Here is a 19,330-nt window from a genome sequence, read left to right as displayed (position 1 = left end):
CAAAAAACAAGAAACAAAACAAACAAACAAACAAAAACCCAGGCTGGTCTATTGAAAAAAAAAGAATGCGTATGCATACATATATATATGTGTATGTATTCATTATTCACAGATTCTGTATTATAAATTCTCCTGCTCACTAAAATGTATTTGTAGCCCCAAAATCAATACCCGGGCACTCACTCTCCCTGTCATTTGTGTCCATTTGCAAAGTGGCAAAAAATTTGAGTCACCCTCAGCGCAGCACGTATGTTCCCACCTGAGGTCGAAGGAGGTGCCGCCTCCCTGCCTTCTTGTTTCCACTCTCATGCTGTAAACAGGTGTACTTCTCACAGCCTGTATAGCCCATGTTTTTCACGCTTTTGACCTTTTTGTTGGTGATTTCACTGTGTAAAATGGCCCAACGTGCTAACTATGGTTCCCAAGTTCGAGAAGGCTGTGATGTGCCTTACGGAGAAAGTGCATGTGTTAGATAGGCTTCGTTCAGGCATGAGTCACAGTGCTGTTGGCTGTGAGTCTGATGTGAATGAGTCAACGGGATGTTTTAAATGAGGTGTCTCTGGACAGAAATATACATAACACAAGGTTATATATTGATCAGTTGACAACAGTACTGTGACCAGAGCTTGAGCCCTATATATGCCCCAGGAGCAGTGCGGTCTCAGTATTCACTCACTCCATGCTCATAGCAACTTTGTGAAATGTACCGCAAAGAATGAGAAATCAGCTGTGCGTGTGCACGCGTGGGCAGCATGTCTACATAGGAAGGTCTGCGTTAACTACTTTCCAAAGATGACCATGTGGACACACACTTTCCATCCACACATCACATCATCCTAGCAAGAGGTGGAGCTTATGATCTTGGTTGCCTTGACCCATAGAGTGTGGCAGAAGTGACATTATCTGCCTGCCCAGCACAGAAGGCTTGGAAGTTTCTTCTTCCTCCACCTTAGAGCCCTGAGCTGCTGTGGAAGAAGTCGAGGATTCCTCCTGGAGAGAGGGGCCTGGAGAGGCATCTCATGGAGAGGGAGCCCACGTGGAGGAGCACTGAGCAGCTGTCCCCCAGTCAGACCCAGCCCAGCTGCCATCCAAATGTCACGGTAGGAGCAACCCAAGCATGGCCAGAAGAGCTCTAGCCAACCCAGGGAATGGAGAGACAGGGTACCTAGTTGTTCTTTAAACCATCAAGTTGACTCAGGGCGGTGGGGGAGGTCGGGGATAGAGTTGTTATAGCAATAAATACTGAATAATGAAACAGCGCCCATGGGCCATGCCCCTGGCTGGGGGCACAGTGGTGAAAAAGAGCAGTTGCCACCCTCATGGCCCTGAGTCTAATGAAGGTGGTTTATATAACCACGTAGACTAGAAAGGACTTCATGTGGTATCTCTTCCAAAATGTGAATTTAGAGTGGAGAAACTGAATCCACATGGTAAGGGACTTGCCCAAGTTCACACAGCAAGCACACAGGACTCCTAGGTTGCCTGGTGTAGAGGACATTTGTTCTAGAAATTCCATTTGGGAAGGTTTGGGCAAAGCAGCCTAGCAAGCCAGCTTTGCCAGAAGGCAAAAATTTGGAGAGAAAAAGAAGAGGAAAAGCAGGAGATTCCTTGCAGATGTTAAAACAAAAGCAAAAAAATGTGAGCTACACACTCAAAAAAGGGTACTTAGCCAACCACTCCCGCTCAATCCCTGAGCCTCCGAGGGCACGCACCTGACGGCTGCGTAGGCTCCCGGTACTCTCCGCTGCTGATCTGCCGAATGAGGTTTTTGTGATCGAAACCATCGAAGGGCATTGTTCCGTAAACTAGAGTGTAAAGCAACACGCCCAGGGCCCAGCTGTCCACCTGGAGCAGAGAGACGGGACATACAGGAGCTCAGAAGCAGGTTCCGGGATGCCTTCCGATCCATTAGATCACAGACTGTGAGCAGCCACCCCCAACGACCCCAGGAACTGAATTTAGCACTCAGCGGAGGGGTTCCCACTGCAGCCTGACAATTGATACGCGGTGCGGCTGTCAGCTGCTGCAGAGCCCGACCTTTCCATCTCAGAGACCAAGAGTCCCAATCTGTGTAAGGACTTTCTTAAAAAGATTATCTCCTTGGATCCTCAGTATAATGTTGTGAAACAGGGAGGGCCTGGATTATTTTCAACCCCATCTGACAGATGGGAAGACTGAGGCATAGGAAAGCTAACTGATTTCTCCAGAGCCCCTCTCTGCCTCCAGGATGGGTGCCGGACTGGGACACGGGGCTGTTCACTCTAAATCCAGGCACCAATGCCTTCCTGCACCTTCTTCAAATGGATCAGGGGCTGCCAACTCAAATGCTTACAAGAGCCAGGCACGCAACCAAGATGAACAAAGCAAGAGAGAATGTGGGGTACGATGTGGGAGTGCATGGATCCACCTGATGGAGGCAGCCTCCCCTTGGCTAACTGCTGCCACACAGTAACGTAGGCTCGGCACTGCCAGACCCTTTCGGGAAGTCAGACACCAGACTTTAATGCAAAATCTCCCAATTATTGAATGTTTGGTCCATTTTCTTTTAGAAAGACTAATGTGGCCAGATAAAGCATGTTTGCTAGCCAGATCACAGGCCGCCAGCTTAGAACCCCAGAAAGAGATCATCAAAGATCAAAGAAACATTCATTACCTATGATAAATGGACAGTATCAGGTTTCTAGAGTTTTGTAAATGGAATCCAATGTTCCTCCCTTACATTCTTATTTTAGAAAGACTTTCTCTTCACTGCAATTGGTAGAGGCCCTTGGCATCCTTCTCTTCACCCTCCAGCCCTGCCTTCAAACACTCTCCAACAGATAAATATTTGGAGGGAAACATTTCAACCCACTGAGCAGCTGCTCTTTAAAGGATAAGGAGTGGATGGATCTCTCTGTAAAGAGAACCATCCTTTTAAAGAGCATAATCGCTCGCAACTCACCCAATTTCAAAATAGCATTTCCACATACACATCTCTTACAGTGGTCCTGAGAGCTTTAAGCACATAAAGAAATGCATTTCTCATGCATTAGAAGGTTCGATTAAAACTGTATTTCCTTAGCGGAGCCTGGGTGGTGCAGTCGGTTGAGCATCTGCCTCTTGGTTTTGGCTCAGGTCATGATCTCATGGGTCATGGGATCAGGTCCCGCAGAGTCTGCTTGGGATTCTCTCTCTCCATTTCCCTCTGCCCCTCCCACTCATGCTCTTTCTCTCTAAAATAAATGAGTAAATCTTAAAAAAAAAAAACCTATATTTCCTTAATCAAAGATACATGCTGTCAAAGATACATGCAAAAAGATATTCATTGCAGAGTTAGGGGTTTTTTGCCTGTTTTTTTGGTTTGTTCTAACAGGGAAAAACTGAAAACAATCTGTCTAAATCTAGGGAATTGATTAAATTATGGTATATTCATAAAATAAAAATTATATCATCCTCAGAAACCACGTTTTTTAGTAATAACAAATTCAAAATATGTCACAATATAATTTTAAGTCAATAAAAGGCCACATGCACATATGTATACACGTGTATATAATGATTGCCATTATTTTTTGAAATGCAGAGATCAACCCTGGAAAAAAGTCTAAAAGAAAAGTGGCAAAAATATTAAGTGGTTATCTCTTGTGGGGAAAATTGCAGGTAACTTCATTTTCTAGATTTTTCAAATTTTCTCCCACGTGTCTATATTGTGGCTTTTATAATCATATAAGGAAAAGCTTTCTCCACTTGCTTGCCTTTTTGTTTGTCTGAAGTATTTCTTATATCCTGTTCCTGCCCTCCCTCCTCCCTTTGCTCTCCCACCCCCACCCCCATACACCCCAGCAACTTGCTCACCTCTGGCCCCCGGTAAGGTCTCCCATTGACAATCTCAGGAGAAGCGTAGAGTGGGCTCCCACAAAAGGTTTGCAAGAACTTGTCCTTCTGGTACAGGTTGGAAAGCCCAAAGTCAGCAATCTGCAAAGAGAAGCAAGACCCAGAGAGGCCGGTTAGCATTCCAGGGGGTACCTACCTTGAATCATCTGAGCACTAGGGCACCTGGGTGGGTCTGCCAGCTGGGTCACCATTTTTTCTCCAGTCCTTAGTCTCCATAAAAGAACCAGTCCACCCACAGGACTGGGCCAGTGACTCCCAGCCACAATCTTTGGTGTCCACAACAGATTCTGCTGGATCTGTACACATGTTCTCTTACTTACTCAAAACCGCTCCCTGCATGGACTTGACCTTCACTTCAGTTTAGACCCGCTCTGAGAAACAGCCACAGAATCACAGCCTTGACGTTTCCGACGCACAAGACAGTACACAGCTATTAATCTGGGAAGTGCCCATCTGTAGCCCCCCTAAAATCACATTGCACCCACAGTGACTTTCGAAAAGTCACCCTTTGGAAAACCGTGACTGACATCACTGATACCAACCCCTTCTCACCCACCCCCATCTCCCCAGAAGTCTATTTTGCCAACCTTGTGAGCCCAGGTGAAATCTAGGACCCCAGAGTCCTAGATTTTGAGTCACCATATATCAGCCCAAACTCTGCCATTAGCCATCTGTGTGACATGGAAACAGGTCCCTTAGCTACTCTGAGCCTCAGTTTAGCCACCAGAAAATGGGAACCCAGGATCCTTTCCTGTTCTGGACCGTAGTATTAGTGTGAGAAAAAAAAAAATCAATCACTCAAGATGAGACCATGAACGTAAACCTTTAAGTCTTCAAATTCCATACAAATGCTCTACCTAACCCTGCTTCTTTCGTACTGCACACCCCTTGGAATCACTCTCTTCTCTCCTGGTTTCTTGAAGTGTTTTATTCATTATCTTTTATGGCAGTACCCTTCCCTGTGTGAGTGTATGTGGGCACACTTGTGTGCATAAGTACATATAATCACATACATACACGTCACATATATACATACGTATGTATGTATACACACATGTAGCATATATAAACATACACACACACATATATAAATAATAAATTCTCCTTGCCCATTAGACTCTGAGTCCCCTGAAGCAGGTAGCATGTTCCCCATTTTCCCTCATCTTTGTGTCATCCACTGTTTAGCACCTGCCCCCACCAAGAAATACTTGTCACTCGAACAGGCAAAACACTTTGAAAAGCACAAGACAACTAACAGAATATGCAGAAGAAGAAGAAACTTAGTCACCGCTTATTGAACAACCTCCAATGATCAGGCCCTGTTCTGAGCGCTTCACCCTCTCTGATCTAAGCCCATTTTCACAACAATGTGAATATACTTCATGCCACTGACCTGTACAGCTAAACATGGTTAAAATGGCAAATTTCATGTTCTGGCTATTTTGCCTCCATTTTTTAAGCAGATCAGGAAAGTGGGGTTTAGGGAGATGTGATGAGGCATCTCAGGAGAGCAGACTAGCAGGCAGCAACGTAAAGCCGTGCCTCCAAGCCTTCACTCCAGCCTCCTGAGACGAGCCACTGTGGGCTTCTGCCATTCTCCGTGCGGATTTCCACTGGAGGCTTATAAATAGGCTGAGCAATTCACATGCCCAGCGAGCAGCCCAGCCCCGATGGTGCTGAGGCTTTCTTTTGAATGCAGCCCCAGAATAAGCCTATTCTAAAAGTCGCCCCTGAATGAATGAATGGAATGGCATTGAAAGCAGCTGGTGTATAACCAGCCTCAGAAAATGCATTCTCCAGGCTCAGATTGCATTTAATTGCCCGGAATTCCACTTTCTTAGCAAGGCCTCTGATTCACTTGCAGGAAGTTGGTTGGAAGCTTATGAAGTGTGCCCTGTCCATCAGAAAAGGAATGGAATGGCCACAGCCCGGGAGCACGTCCCAGGGCTTTGTCCTCGGGGAGCGCAGCCAAGGGGAGGCCCCAACACTGTGCGGGGCCCGGGGGCGGGGGGAGACATCCCCTTGCCACCCCGCGATGCACGATGTCCGCGGCTTCCAAATACACACACCCGTGAGAGGCACCCACCACCGCAGCGTGCAAATCCCTGCACGCACACACTCGCACCAGAGTGCTCCCAGTCCGGGCACGCTTGCTCTCTCTGCAGCCGTCCTGAGAAGCGTGTTTATGTTAGGGCCCACTCCCATCTCCACAGACTGATGTTTATCAGCCTCTCCCAGTAAAACTGTCATTTGCCGCTGACAGAAGATTCATAGAAATGTAGATTAGTCTGTGCTCTTGGCACTTCAGTGGAAAAGGAATATCAATCAACACACACACACACACACACACACAGTTCTCAAACCTTGAACCACCTAAACTCGGGCAGCAGCTCTAAGATTTCACGCCCTATGGAGCCTCTATCGACCAGAAGAGCAAGAATGGCCTCTGGGTATAAAACCTCTCAAAGCCTCAATTTCTCATCTGTAAAGTGGAAGTAGGAAGAGCACTGACTGCCACAGTGTTGTAGTGAAAATTAAATGATGGAAAGTATGTAAAATGCTTGGAACACTCATTGGCACAGAAAAATTGGCCTCGAGAAATCTTTGCTTCCCACCCTTAAATCCGTAATAGTAACTTTATCAACCTCACGATACTCAAAACAACACTGGTTTTTCCGTTTCAGGTAATTATTTTAAAGCTTCTTCCTCAAATAAATATACTTTTTAGAAGGGAACTGCACTAAATATAAATATTAAGTAAAAGAACACAGAAGGTTCGAGGGAAAGGCGAAAGCCAAAGAGCGAAAGAAGAGAAATTTGGGAAATCTGAAAAAGTTGAAATTGGGGAAACAGTGATTTTAAACATAATAAAACAAAATACCTGAATGAAAGTCATACTTTGCTGACACACAAGTAACCTCTGGAGAAAGGTAACTACTCTGCATTTTTGCTAATGATGGGATTGTCCCCTGCCTGCTACGGGCTCCCAATCATGTCCCCACACTGGGCTGATACCCCATTCAGCCTGGGCTCTGGAAAGGACCTGAGAAGCCAACACTCAGGTCCTTAATTTTTGGAGTTTTTGTTATTACCAAGCCGTTCTAGAGGTGTGTGCTGCTGGATAAAAATCAGAGTTAGAAAGACAAAGTAGGAAGTGATTCTTCACATCTCCAAACAATTAGCCTCACTACAACACTCACATGCACCATGAAGACGCTGAGCTAAGTGAAGTAAGCCAGACGCGAAAGGATAAATATTCCGTGGGTCCACTTCTCCGCAGTACCTAAAGGGGGGCTAACCTCAGATCTCTGTGAATAATCGCTGTGAGCTCACCGGATGAAAAAGGAAGTATCCGGATGCTGGTGGGTAAACGCTGGGGGAAAACACTCAGGAGGTCAATAATATAAGTGAAGGGCTGATGGTCTTTTGCAGTGTCTGAGAGGAAGTACAGTGGGCTGGACAGATCAGAAGAACCTGGGGCTAGCCTTGGACTTGGCCCTCCTGGGTGATGGGCGGGCCCTGCCAAGTCACTCAGTCTCCTCATCTGCAAAGTGGGAATAATCACAGAACCCACCTCAGAAAGCTGTGTGGGGACTGAAAAACAGGGATGAAAAGCCCTTGGAACAGTCCCCGTACCAGCTGATTCTAGATGACGGCAAGTCACTGCTGGTGGTTTGGTCTGCTTAACAATTATTTGCTAAGACCCAGTGCCCACCCCAGAGCCCGGAGGAATTATTGTCACCCACTTCTGGAATAGGCATGCCCAGAGTGAGAGGCTGCACTGCACGATGGGAGAAGTAAAGGATGCGGGGTTTGAGGGTTTGGGTTCAAATCCCAGCCCTACCTCTTACCAGCACTGAACTTAGGCAGTTAATTAATCCTTCCCTGCTCCAGCTTGGGCACCAGCTGGGAAATGATCGACCCCAAGTGATCTGGGGAAGCTCTTCACTGAGGGCACCTCCAGGATGCAGCCTCTCAGGGGACCCCAGTGAGCAACCTGTCACGACTCACCACGCATTCGACTCGGGCATCCCTACGTGGGTGCTCTGGCCACCACGACAGAGGCAGCCTGGCCATCAGCCACCATCGGCCACCATCAGCACTTGGAGAGTCCCTCCCGGGAACAGCTGCCAGCTGCCTACAGACAAGGTAAGGCAGGCTGAATCAAGGACCAAAAACGTGCCCTCGTGTGATGCTCTCCTAGATTTGGGGCAAATTTGGGTGGCAGCGGTAGAGGTAGAATTTATCAGGTGCCTGGCCCTTAGAGTCGAGTGGCCTTAAGTTTGCAGCCAGCCCCATTGCCAATATTAGCTGCAGGAACCTCCTCATCCATAAAATGGGGGATAATCCCACCCACCCCGGTGGAGACATTCTGAGATCCAAATGAGATAAAGCACATGGAAGGTCTGGCACAGGACTCTGGCTTCTAGCAGAGACTCAAGAAAGGTTACTTCCATTTTCCAGCCTCCATGCCCTATTCCTGTGCTTGCTGCTCCTTCCCTGTAGAAGGCCGTCAGCACATTTCTTTCTGTCAAACTCCTACCCATCCTTCAAAACCAAGTTCAATCACCACTGCCTCAGGAAAGGCTTTTTGGTCCGTTTATAGTTAACAGACGCCCCACTTCCTGCTTAATGCTTCCAGAACACTACACAGGGCACTATGAGGCACATAGCAGGGCCATGTGGCCCTGCCGAGAAAGGAGGATCAGGGAAAGCTTCCTGGAAGAAGAGGCATTCAAGCTGAGACTGAAAGGAGGGGCAGGCAAAGAGCAGTGGGAAGAGCATACCAAGCACAGGGATCCATGTGTGCAAAGGCCAGGGAGCCAGAGAGAGCTCAGTGGATTTGAAGAGTGTGAGTCCTACGCAAGTTGCTTTCTCTGACCACCCTAGCTAAAAGCACCTGCGAGCCTCCGCCCTCACTCTGCACGGATTCTCTTCGCCACCAGACAATTACATTCTGTATTTATTTGTCTGCTGCTTGTGTCCCCAAGTGGAATTCTAAGTCCACTAAGGCAGGTACCTTATCTTCCTCACTCATCTCCATATCCTTCTCCTGGCCCCTTGTTACTGCTGGCTAAACAGCTTCAAGATTCCGAGCTCCATGATAAGGACCTGGAATGCCAGCATCCTGCACAGGGCCAGGTGCATAGTAGGAACTTAGTAAATATCTATGGTCGAGTATATCCTGCCCCCAGGAGATACCCAGTTTGCTGACTGTGTAAGTGCAGGAACAGAGGAGAGAATGTGGGCATGCGTGGATACACACGTGTACACAAACACATACATAAATGGATGAATGAACAAACAAACCGATGGGTTAATTAATGCACGAATGCAGAGTTCTCACACGCATATAATCAAAGCCCGGGGGCCATATCCCGAGCTGCCCCGTTTGGCCTTGTTCAGCCTCTGAGATTTCTAGCTCATCTTAGCCCTGGCCATTCAAAGCTGCTTTTCTTGTCCACAGCAGTGGCGATTCCATTGTCATCAGGGGCAACAGGCCATTTCCCCTCTGCCCCTCTACTCTGAGCCCTGGGAGCTCACCAAATTCCCAGCCCTCTTTGAGGAGGCGAGCTGACCCCAGTGCTTGGACCTCTTCTTATTGTAAGACATTTTTACAGGACCCTTCTATGGGAATTGTCGGCATTCCATTCTCCCAGAGAGTGGGATGTGAATCTGGCCCGTTTTTATTAATTGCGAATTAATGCAATGCCGGGTATCTATTTTCGTAGACATAGGCTTACTCCGCAGAGGCTTTAGCAGGCTTCTCCGGAGTACGGAATGCAACCCAAAGAAGCACATTGCTCTCATTCTTTCTGCCGACAGACTATGTGAATATTTTTAGAAGCCACGCCCTCTCGCCCTGGCCAGATAAATAATTTCCAATGCCAGATGTGCTCTTTGCAAATCAACATCAGGCTAAGAGGGGAGGATCAAGCTACACAGCTCACACCAAACTACAGTGACATGCGACAAGTTTAAACCAGTAGCATTTTTACGGGCCTCCCACCCTTGGAATACAGAAGATGGAACCGCGGCTAGAGAGGCACCAGAGGGGCCTCCAAGAGGGACCTGGCTATTCATATCCCGTTGCTTTCTCTGCCCGCCCCTGGAGCCAGACGCTGATGCCAAAGGCTCGCTTGAACATGGAGGCCGGTGTCTGGCCATGTGTCTGCTGCCTTTGCCGCTGGTGCCCTGTTTAAATATGTTTCCAGCGAAATGCTGAGTCAGGAAGAGCCGGGCAGACACAGCCGGAAGACAAATCAACACCAGCTGAAATGCGTTTTTAAAAAAATCTTGGAAATGCGTGTGAGATGATGAAAGAGAATTTGCCCAGAAGTCAAACACGGGAGTTCTCCTCCTGGCTGTCATCCCTTCACCCCAAACCCAAACAATCTAAGGGTACCTACTGTGTGGCAAGCACTGGGCCACACTCCAAGGAAACAGAGACACAATAAGCCCACACTGATTCCCTGCACGTGACCTTGGGTCTGTCACCTAGACCTACGGGGCCTCCGTCATTTGAGCGAGGGGGCTGGAAAATGACCCTCAGTGTTCATCAGGCTCTAGGATTCTCAGATCCTAGCAGCATCCCTTGAACAAGCAAAAGGAAGAACCCGTGTTGGGGAATGGGAAGGTTTGGTTTCTGTGTGTGTGTGCACGCACGTGTGCGTTTTACCTTGGGAAATGCCAGGAGAAGAGATTCTTTTTTTTTTCTTTTTTTTTTTTTATTCTTATGTTAATCCCCATACATTACATCATAGGTTTTAGATGTAGTGTTCCATGATTCATTGTTTGTGCATAACACCCAGTGCTCCATGCAGAATGTGCCCTCCTCAATACCCATCACCAGGCTAACCCATCCTCCCACCCCCCTCCCCTCTAGAACCCTCAGTTTGTTTTTCAGAGTCCATCGTCTCTCATGGTTCGTCTACCCCTCCGATTTCCCCCGCTTCATTCTTCCCCCAGAAGAGATTCTTAAGGAAAAGACAAGGAGGAAAAAAAAAAAAACATGAGTGAAAGTTCAATTTTTATAATGTTCTGTGTGTCTGCTATTAACCTATACAATGGACAGGGAGCACAGATGGAAGGACGTGGTCCTGGGAGTTGGGAGGCCCAACACCACTACCCCATTGCTCATTCAAATGTGCCATTCCCCAGGGCTCCTGCGGCATTGTTCCCAGCACAATTGCTTTCAGAATTCTAACTATTCTTCTCCTCCATTGGGAAATTCTATGACTCCATAGGAAGCTATGTGCCTTATCACTTCTGGGACTACATCATGGGACCAAGAGGTCACACTGTCCCACAGAACCCAATCCCCAAGCCAGAGGCTCACATTCCAGGCCTTGTAAAGACTACATTTTGTTTGGAGAGCTCCAGAGGCAGGTGGCAGAAAGAATCTGCAGAGAAAGCTACCAGGGTGGATGACACAAACCCTTAGAAATGTGCCCCTCAGACCAGCACCCAGTTCTCTAGCCGTGGCCTGGCCACCACTCCCGAGGACCCAGGCACCTTCACGGCAGCTGACTCCCTGTTCAAAGTCCTCTCTGGTGACCAACAATTGGCGCAGGGGCCTTGGATACTGAGAGTTGAGTGCTAAGTGCTCTGTGCACTAAAATCCTCACATTTGCCCTTGACTCTCCAGGCACCCTGGGCACAGGGCACGCACATAACTGCTCGGGAAATACTCACTGAGAAAATGAACGAATAGACAACCACCCCCAGAGTCAGGACTGGCATCCCTACTGGACGCACCAGAAAACTGAGACAGGGGATTCATCTCTCCAAAACACTGCCATTAGTCAGGGACAGAGTCGTGATTCAAATTCAAATCTCAGGCTACCCAACTCCAAAGCCACCGCTCTTGATCTCGACTCACGCACAGTGCTCAGCAGTGTATGAAGCTAACACGGGGTATCTTGTTTAGTCCTGAACGCAAGCCTGTGAGCATCACTGTTACCCCGTTTTATAGTCGCAGAAACAGGATGAAGTGGGGTTCCCCATGGCAAGCAGCTAGGAAGCCACACAGGAGGGAATTTTCTGACTGGACAGCCAGTCCTCCTGCTAGAATAATCCAGAAAGGGAGAGACCTTGAGATCTCACTTCCCGATCCTAGGAAAAACTGCTCTGACCAACTGCTTCCTCCGTATTCTATGGACTAACACAGAAAGAGGTCAACGACTCGCAAAAACAAGAGGTCATCCCGACGTGACTTCGAGGATCCTCTCAAAGGACAATGGTAACTAATGGTGGCCGCCATGATCTGCCAACAGTGTTAATCCAAACTCGGAGCAAGGCAACAGGCTCCCTGTGATGCACCCCACCCCCTCCACTGAGCGCAAGAGCAACCAGGAAAGGGGGCAATGCAAGGTCGTTCCCATGCTTTGTCCGGGGACCAGGGATGAGGCACTAATGTCACTGGTGGCCAATCAGAGGGATCCTCTGGTGTCAGGAGTACTGAGGCCATTTCATAATGAAACCCATGCAGCGAGCTCCGTTTATTTTGAAACCGTATTTGCTTATTTTGCATCCGTGATCAAAAGGATGTTGAGAGTGCTCCGCAAGAGGTGCTTGAACCCCGTGGGCCAGGAGAGCTTGCTTCAACTGCAGCAGCAGCCAGCAAAAACACTCTCCGTGGCAGTAAACCCCCTCACCGGACGGTCTGCTCCTTTCCCAGCACACATACCACCACAGCCAGCTGCCCAGTTCCACGGCTGGTTCGGGGGCTGGGAGGGTCGGGAGAGAGAAGGAGAAGGCACGGCGCGGCAGGGACAGAAGGCTGGCAGGGAGAGAGTTCCAACTGTTAGATAACCTGGGGACCCACTGGCAACTCAAGCCCTCGGGAGTCAGACACACACGGGCTCAAACCCAGCTCCGCTTACTTACTGCTGTGTTACCTCGGGTTGGTTACTTAACTTCTCTGTGCCTCGCTTTCCCTATCTGCGAAATGATGTCAATAACGGCGCTCACCTCATAGGGTTGTGAAGATTAAAGGTAAGCGATAGCAGGCAAACATGACAGGACATACACACGCAATATGTTACGGCTGTAGGTGTTTTTACAGTGATGATTGCGGACTACGAGCTTCCTGAGGACAGGGACTGTATTTTGTCATCTTTTTCTCCCAGCACGAAGATCGAGGCCTGGCATGTAGTTGGAGATCGATAAATGCTGGTCGAATTGAAGGACTGGAACGGAACTGAGATGACTCCCCGCATCCACCAGCCAGGGCAGGACGCAGCCGCCTGGCTCTAAGACTGCAGCCTGGGGCACCTTGAGCAACCCCCTCCCCCGCCCTGTGTATCAATCCACCAGGCAAGAGCTTTACCTTAATATTGCAGTTGTCATCCAGCAGGATGTTTTCCAGCTTCAAGTCCCGGTGGACCACGCCGTTCTGCAATGAGAAGACAGGCGCGGACGTGAATGGGGCAGCCGGCACGAGAGACAGAAAGAGGGAGCGGGAGGGTGAGCAAGGGGAGACATTTGACAGATGAAAGAAATGCGCCAGCCCTGGTGGTCTTTGCCTCCATCCTTCAGGGCTTCTCTTACTGTCATAAGGCTCCCCGCCAGCCAGCGACCAGAGACAGGAGAGCATTAGTCACTTGCTGTGCGGTGAAGGGAAAAATGACTGGAATCCATTCTCCCCCAGAGCCTGTAAAACAGCAGGGGGATTCTTGGTCGGAATGTAATTCCACTGTGTGAAAGCAACAGAGTCACGGGCGGCGGCGAACAATGTCTGTCTGTGCTGGGCTTCTCAGGGAAGAAGCAGATTTCTCTGCTGGAGACTCAGAATGTGGGGCTCACGGGCCTCTCTTGTCTGTCTGTCTGTCTGCCTGCCTGCCCCCTCCCCCCCCACCCCAAGGATAGCAGAAGTCCCCCACATGGGCATTTCCTGAGTGGCTGGGAGGGAAGTTCTGCAAGACCCTCTGGGCTCAGCTAGACTCAAGGGCGAAGGGCGAAGGTGGGAGGGGCACAGGAGACCCTAAGCCACTGGGCTGACCCAAGCAGGTCGCTGCCCTACCGTGGGACCTTTCTGTTCAAGCAAACTCTGGCAAGGCTGGAAGCTGGCCTGCACTGACAGGCAGACAGCCCCACTGAGGCTGAAAAGGAGTCATTAACCAATAGGCTGCTGGTCTATCCCGCAGTAACACCTGGTGCGCACAATTCTTTGTAAAGCCCAGGGATCTTTTAATGGGATGGGGGGAGGGCATGGGCAGAGGTGGAACAGAAAGAACCAGCTACTCTGGGCTGGGCGGACAAATAGCAAGGAGTAAGTTTTTCATATCATTCAGCATAAAGGACATTTGCGATTGAAGCTCCTCTTTTAAGCAAACCAACTGGCTAGAACATCTCTGTCTTTCGATCGAGACTTCTTTAGTTCAGAATCGGCATGTTTATTACAGTTGGTGCTTTACTTGTTTATTTTCCTTTCCATTTGACAGTCCCTACCACCTCCAAAAGCACGGGCTGAGGAGGTGAAAGCTGTATTTCTACTCCTCTTTTTCTAACGCAAACCTTCCAGGATGTGTTTTGACTTCAGAAAGGCACAAACCAAGGCTCCTGGAGGAAAGATACAGAACCTAAGGTCCCCGATTTTTTTCTAGTTTTAAAGACTGGGAGCAGTTTTGGTTTATATTATTGCATTCCTAATTTTCAGAGTAAGATGGAATGAGTCTGACAAAGCGCCATTCATACAAAATCTTAAGTACTCACACACCTCAAATAATGAAAATATGATCTGCAGTCCTTTATGATGATGCCTGATGATAAAGTACAAAATACCGTATGATCTGGGTCATCAGTGCTTTTCGAGTCAGCAAAGAGAAGTCCAACAGTGTTCGCATGGGTTAAAGGTTTTAGATTTGAATAGTATCTTCTAGTTACTTACGGAGCCGCTCTCAGTTAACCGGAATATTTAACATACCAGAAGGCCCCATGTTGCAATCATTTGAATGAAGAAGCTGACTCTATTTTGGATGCCATGCTGGACTCAAGTCACTATTGTCCTCAAAGTGAAAGACTGTTCCAGGTGTGACCATTCTGGGGGAAAGTGCGAATACGATGGGAATCATGACTGACGTGATTAATAATGATGAAGGCTGAAATACGTCTTGGAAGTAGCTATGTACTTCATTTCCTTCTCCAGAGACAAAGGGTGGCTAACCTGACTGTATTATGAGCACAACCCATTACGTGTGTTGCAATAAAATGTATGTGTAGGTACATAACCTAAGGGGATATGACCTATGCAAGGAAAGATACCGAGAGCACAGGAAAGTTCACAGCCAGTAACTTCACTCCCGGATTTTCCCTCAGGTGAATCATTCAAATGAGAGGAAAAGGTTAATATATAAAGATGTGGATCATTGGGGCGCCTGGGTGGCTCAGTCGTTAGGCGTCTGCCTTCGGCTCAGGTCATGATCCCAGGGTCCTGGGATCGAGCCCCGCATCGGGCTCCCTGCTCCACTGGGAAGCCTGCTTCTCCCTCTCCCACTCCCCCTGCTTGTGTTCCCTCTCTCGCTGTGTCTCTCTCTGTCAAATAAATAAAATCTTTAAAAAAAAAAAAAAAAGATGTGGATCACTATATATATTAACCGGAAATTGGAACCAGCCTTAAATGTCCAACAATCACAATAATTACAGAGAATTTTTAGTAACATAGGAACGTGTTCTGATTAAAATACTAAGTGACAAGGCAAGACACAAATGTACAAATACATGCACTGTGGTACTCCGAATCCTGAAAAGGAGGAAGAAGGTCATTGGCGGAGAAACTGGGGAAATCTAAATAAAATCTGGAGTTTTGTTAATAACAGCGCCCAAATGTTGGTGTCTTGGTTTCAACAAATGTACTGTTGTAACATAAGCTGTTCCCATTAGGATCAAGTGAGTGAGGGGCATACGGGAGCTCTCTGTACTAGCCTGGAAACTTCACTGTACATCTAAAATTATTCAAAATAAGTTCAAATAAAAAAACAAATGTTAGGAGTAGGAGGAAGAAGATGGGAAAGAAATGAACAAAAATGTCAATCATGGGTCATGCCTGGATTCTGGAATTCTGGGTGATGGTGATTTTCTTCTATTTCATAAATTCTCCATGCAGGCGACAATAAACAGGTATCACCTGCATACCGTGAAAACGGTCACATGAGCATCAAAACCGTCGGTGACCCAGGCTCTGGCAGGGCTTGGCCATACCTTGTGACAATAGTGCACAGCAGAGACAATCTGCCGGAAGAAGTGTCTGGTCTCCCTCTCGCTGAGGCGTCTCCGCTCGCTGATGTAATCGTACAGCTCGCCCTTGCTTGCGTACTCCATGATGATCACAATCTTATCTTTGTTCTCAAACACTGCGGGGGGGACAGCAATACACAAACACCCTGTTTATCCAACAAGCTCACTTATGACTCCAGAGGGTGCGAGGAAGGACAACGGAGATGTCACTGAGCAGGGGCCAAGAGCGACCGGTCAGGACACAACTCAGGCCGTTCCCGCCCAGGAGCTGGGCGAGAGTGTTCCAGCCAGGTGGACAATGACATCACCGCTCTTGTGACCGGACACACCTCTGCACCCTGACGGGAAAGGTGCCTCTCTTTTCTGAGGGCCCCCCACCCTTCACCAGGCTCGTTCTCCAAAGCCTCGCCCACCAGAACGCCCCCCCAGCCACAGGACAGTGCAGGGTAACACCTACCTTCTATGAACTGTTCGATAAGGACCTCACAAGCTACTCTGAACCCAAAAATGGGTAGTTGGACTTGTCACCTCTTCGCTCAAAACCTTCTAGACTTCTAGACTTTCCATCTCACTCAAAATAAAACCCAGTGTTCCAAATTGGCCCAGCAGGTCCTGTGTGATCCCGTGGATCCATCCTAGCCCGATTCTGTGTATTCTGTGTATTTATTTAGCTCTTCTCGCCTACTAGAGTGTAAATGAGGGTTGGTCTATTTCATTCACGGATGTCTCCCCAGCACTCAGAACGCTGACAGAGGGGCTCAAGTCACAATTATCAAACGAGTGAACTCAAAACTTCCTAAGTGCATTTGGACAATTACAGGAAATAATTACTATGTGCCAGGCTCCCGAAAGGTTTTGAGTACCTGACATGTACTGACTCATTTAGATCATGCAACAAACTTTCAGGGAAATACCACTAATTTTACCACTAGTAAAATGGGGACACTGAGGCCTGGAGAAGTTAAGAGACTCGCACAGTGTGGCTGAGCCCTCCAGACTGGACGGGGCTCATCTCTGGCTTCCAGCGTGGATGGGGACCCATGATGCCACAGGCTGATGGCACGTCAGGACCACTGCAATCACCCCAAGCTGGGTTCCCTGCCTCGGCCCCTTCCCACGCAACCCCCACACCACCATGGGAATTGTTTTCCCAAATGCTTCTCTCTCCCATTTCCCTCTCACCAACTCTGACACTCTAGCCGTGATGCACACACTCAGCTGGACTAAGTCTGTGGGAGGAAGAGCCAGGAAGATGCCCATAGGAGCGGGTTCGGGGAGACCACGGAGCACAGGTACTAGCTAGGTCCTCAGCATCCCTCCACCAAAGCCATCCCATTGCTATCTGTTTCCTACTTTGGGCTTTCACTTAGATGTCCTTTGAGCAAAGAAAAAATAAATAATTGTTTTGAAACCCATCCCTCCCAAGGGACATGGCATAAAAACCTTTGTAGGGTATCCAAGATCCTTCCTAAAGAATCCCTGCCTATATCCCTGTGTCTCATCAGCTTCCACTGTTCCCCATCAGGCCCCCGATGTCCACTAATGCTGAACCATTTGCTGTTTCTCACAATCTCTGTCTCTGTCTCCCTGTCTCTGTCTCTGTCTCTCTCTCTCACACACACACACACTGCTATTTCCCACCTCCTCCCCTCTGCCTTTACTACCTGCCTTACCTGTGGGGGAAATTCCAACCTATCTGTCAAGACTGAACTCAAATATGGCTTCTATTTTGCCTCCCTCTGCCTCTCACTGTGCTACTCAATACTTGTATGATAGCCCTTTCAAACTGCATGGATTTATTTGCTGGTTTACATATCCATTCCTCTGCCTGGACTGTGAGTCTGGACTTTTAGATGTAGAAAGTTTAAAATCAGACCCTCCTAAGTAGGATTCCTGGATCTGCCTCTTACTTGCTGTGTGACTCTGGGGGAATTGCTTGCCCTCTCTGTGCCTCAGTTTCATCAACTGTAAAATGTAAATAATACTAGTAAGTACTTCTTAGAACTGTTGGCAGTGTTTATTGATATTGGGTGTGTTAAATGCTTATAGCATGCACCCAGTGACATTAGCTATTATTGTACTATTGATATTATTGGACCCCAGGGCCTTAGCACTGAGCCAGACTCCTAGACACACTCAGTGAGAATGGAATTGAACTGGAACATGCCCAGGCCTGGGTCCTCTGTCCTCCCACACCTTGTCACTGGCTGTTAGAAGCTCAAGCCCCTCCAGTTCCTCCTTGGCTCCTTCAAGTCCAGCCAAACCTCTCTGATAAAAGGAAGGGGGAAGGAGGAGGGAAGGGAGGTGGAGGAGTCAAGAGAACGGCCAGATAAAATTGGCTGCTCCCGTGTCTGCTGACTTCGGCGTACCCTGCAGCTTTGGCTCTTGCCAGGGATTTCAGCCTGTTGTGCCCTTTTCATTAACAATAAACTCCGGAAACTGCAAAACTGCCTCAGGGTGCATGGCTCAGGCTCTGAAAATGATGGAGTGCTAGGCCCGGGAGAGGGCAGCGGGCTTTCTAATTTTAAAAAGTGGGGGAGGAAGAAAGAGGGAAAGTACTTTGACAGAGAAATAAATGAGGAGGTTCACACCCCCAAAAAGTCTGATGTGTCCCTAAATGAGGCCAAAGTCACCAGTCCCTTCAGTGATTATCAGAAAGTATGGGTCGCTGGTCTCAGGCGGACAAAAGGACTGTTTCGATGACAGGATTCCTCCCTCTCCAACTGGCCCGCCTGGTATCAAGCAGAGATAAACACGATTCATTTCAACACCAAATATTTTACTACGTGAGGAACCTCCATCAGCGAGTCCCGCCAGGCCCACCTCTAAAATATATGCTGATTCTGTCCTCGTGTCTGATGTCCCCGCTCACCCCTTGCTCTGAATCTCCATCCTCGCTGGTTTCCTGCCTTTTCTCTCTTGCCCCTCAGCTGATTTTCTGTATTCAGAGGGGGCTGGGGAACATTTCCAGATGTGCGTGCCGTGGAGCGCGGGTCCTGCAAGATATTCTGGAAGAAAATGTGCCTGTGATCGAGCATCGGCAAAATGTTTTTTGGACAATGCTAATACCTGATTGCCCTTGGAGGGTCTGGTTTCTTTGACTCTGAGTTTTGCAGGTTGATTTGGCCATTTCAACATTCCTCCTGACATCAGAGGAACTAATGGGGAGCCAATCTGGTAAACAATGGGTGGAGATGATAGGCGGGGCTCACGGGCAGCC

At 48.3% G+C, this 19,330-nt stretch overlaps 1 protein-coding gene across 2 annotated transcripts in view; it reads right to left on the bottom strand.

The window, feature by feature from the left end:
• The window catches only part of NUAK1 (NUAK family kinase 1), a 72,099-nt gene that overhangs the window by 5,573 nt on the left and 47,196 nt on the right, over positions 1-19,330 (bottom strand). For both annotated transcript variants that reach the window (XM_045872685.3, XM_054506856.2), the window contains exons 3-6: positions 16,075-16,226; positions 13,205-13,270; positions 3,835-3,954; positions 1,713-1,845 (exon numbers count right to left, since the gene is read on the bottom strand). In XM_045872685.3, coding sequence (XP_045728641.2) covers positions 1,713-1,845; positions 3,835-3,954; positions 13,205-13,270; positions 16,075-16,226 — 471 coding nt within the window. The remainder of the gene's footprint in view (positions 1-1,712; positions 1,846-3,834; positions 3,955-13,204; positions 13,271-16,074; positions 16,227-19,330) is intronic.

Source organism: Mirounga angustirostris, unplaced genomic scaffold (genome assembly GCF_029215605.1).
Source record: "Mirounga angustirostris isolate CCGP_5_RB_7025 unplaced genomic scaffold, mMirAng1.0.hap1 SCAF_5, whole genome shotgun sequence".
Classification (NCBI taxonomy): domain Eukaryota; kingdom Metazoa; phylum Chordata; class Mammalia; order Carnivora; family Phocidae; genus Mirounga; species Mirounga angustirostris.
This window is presented reverse-complemented; position numbering and strand designations above follow the sequence as displayed.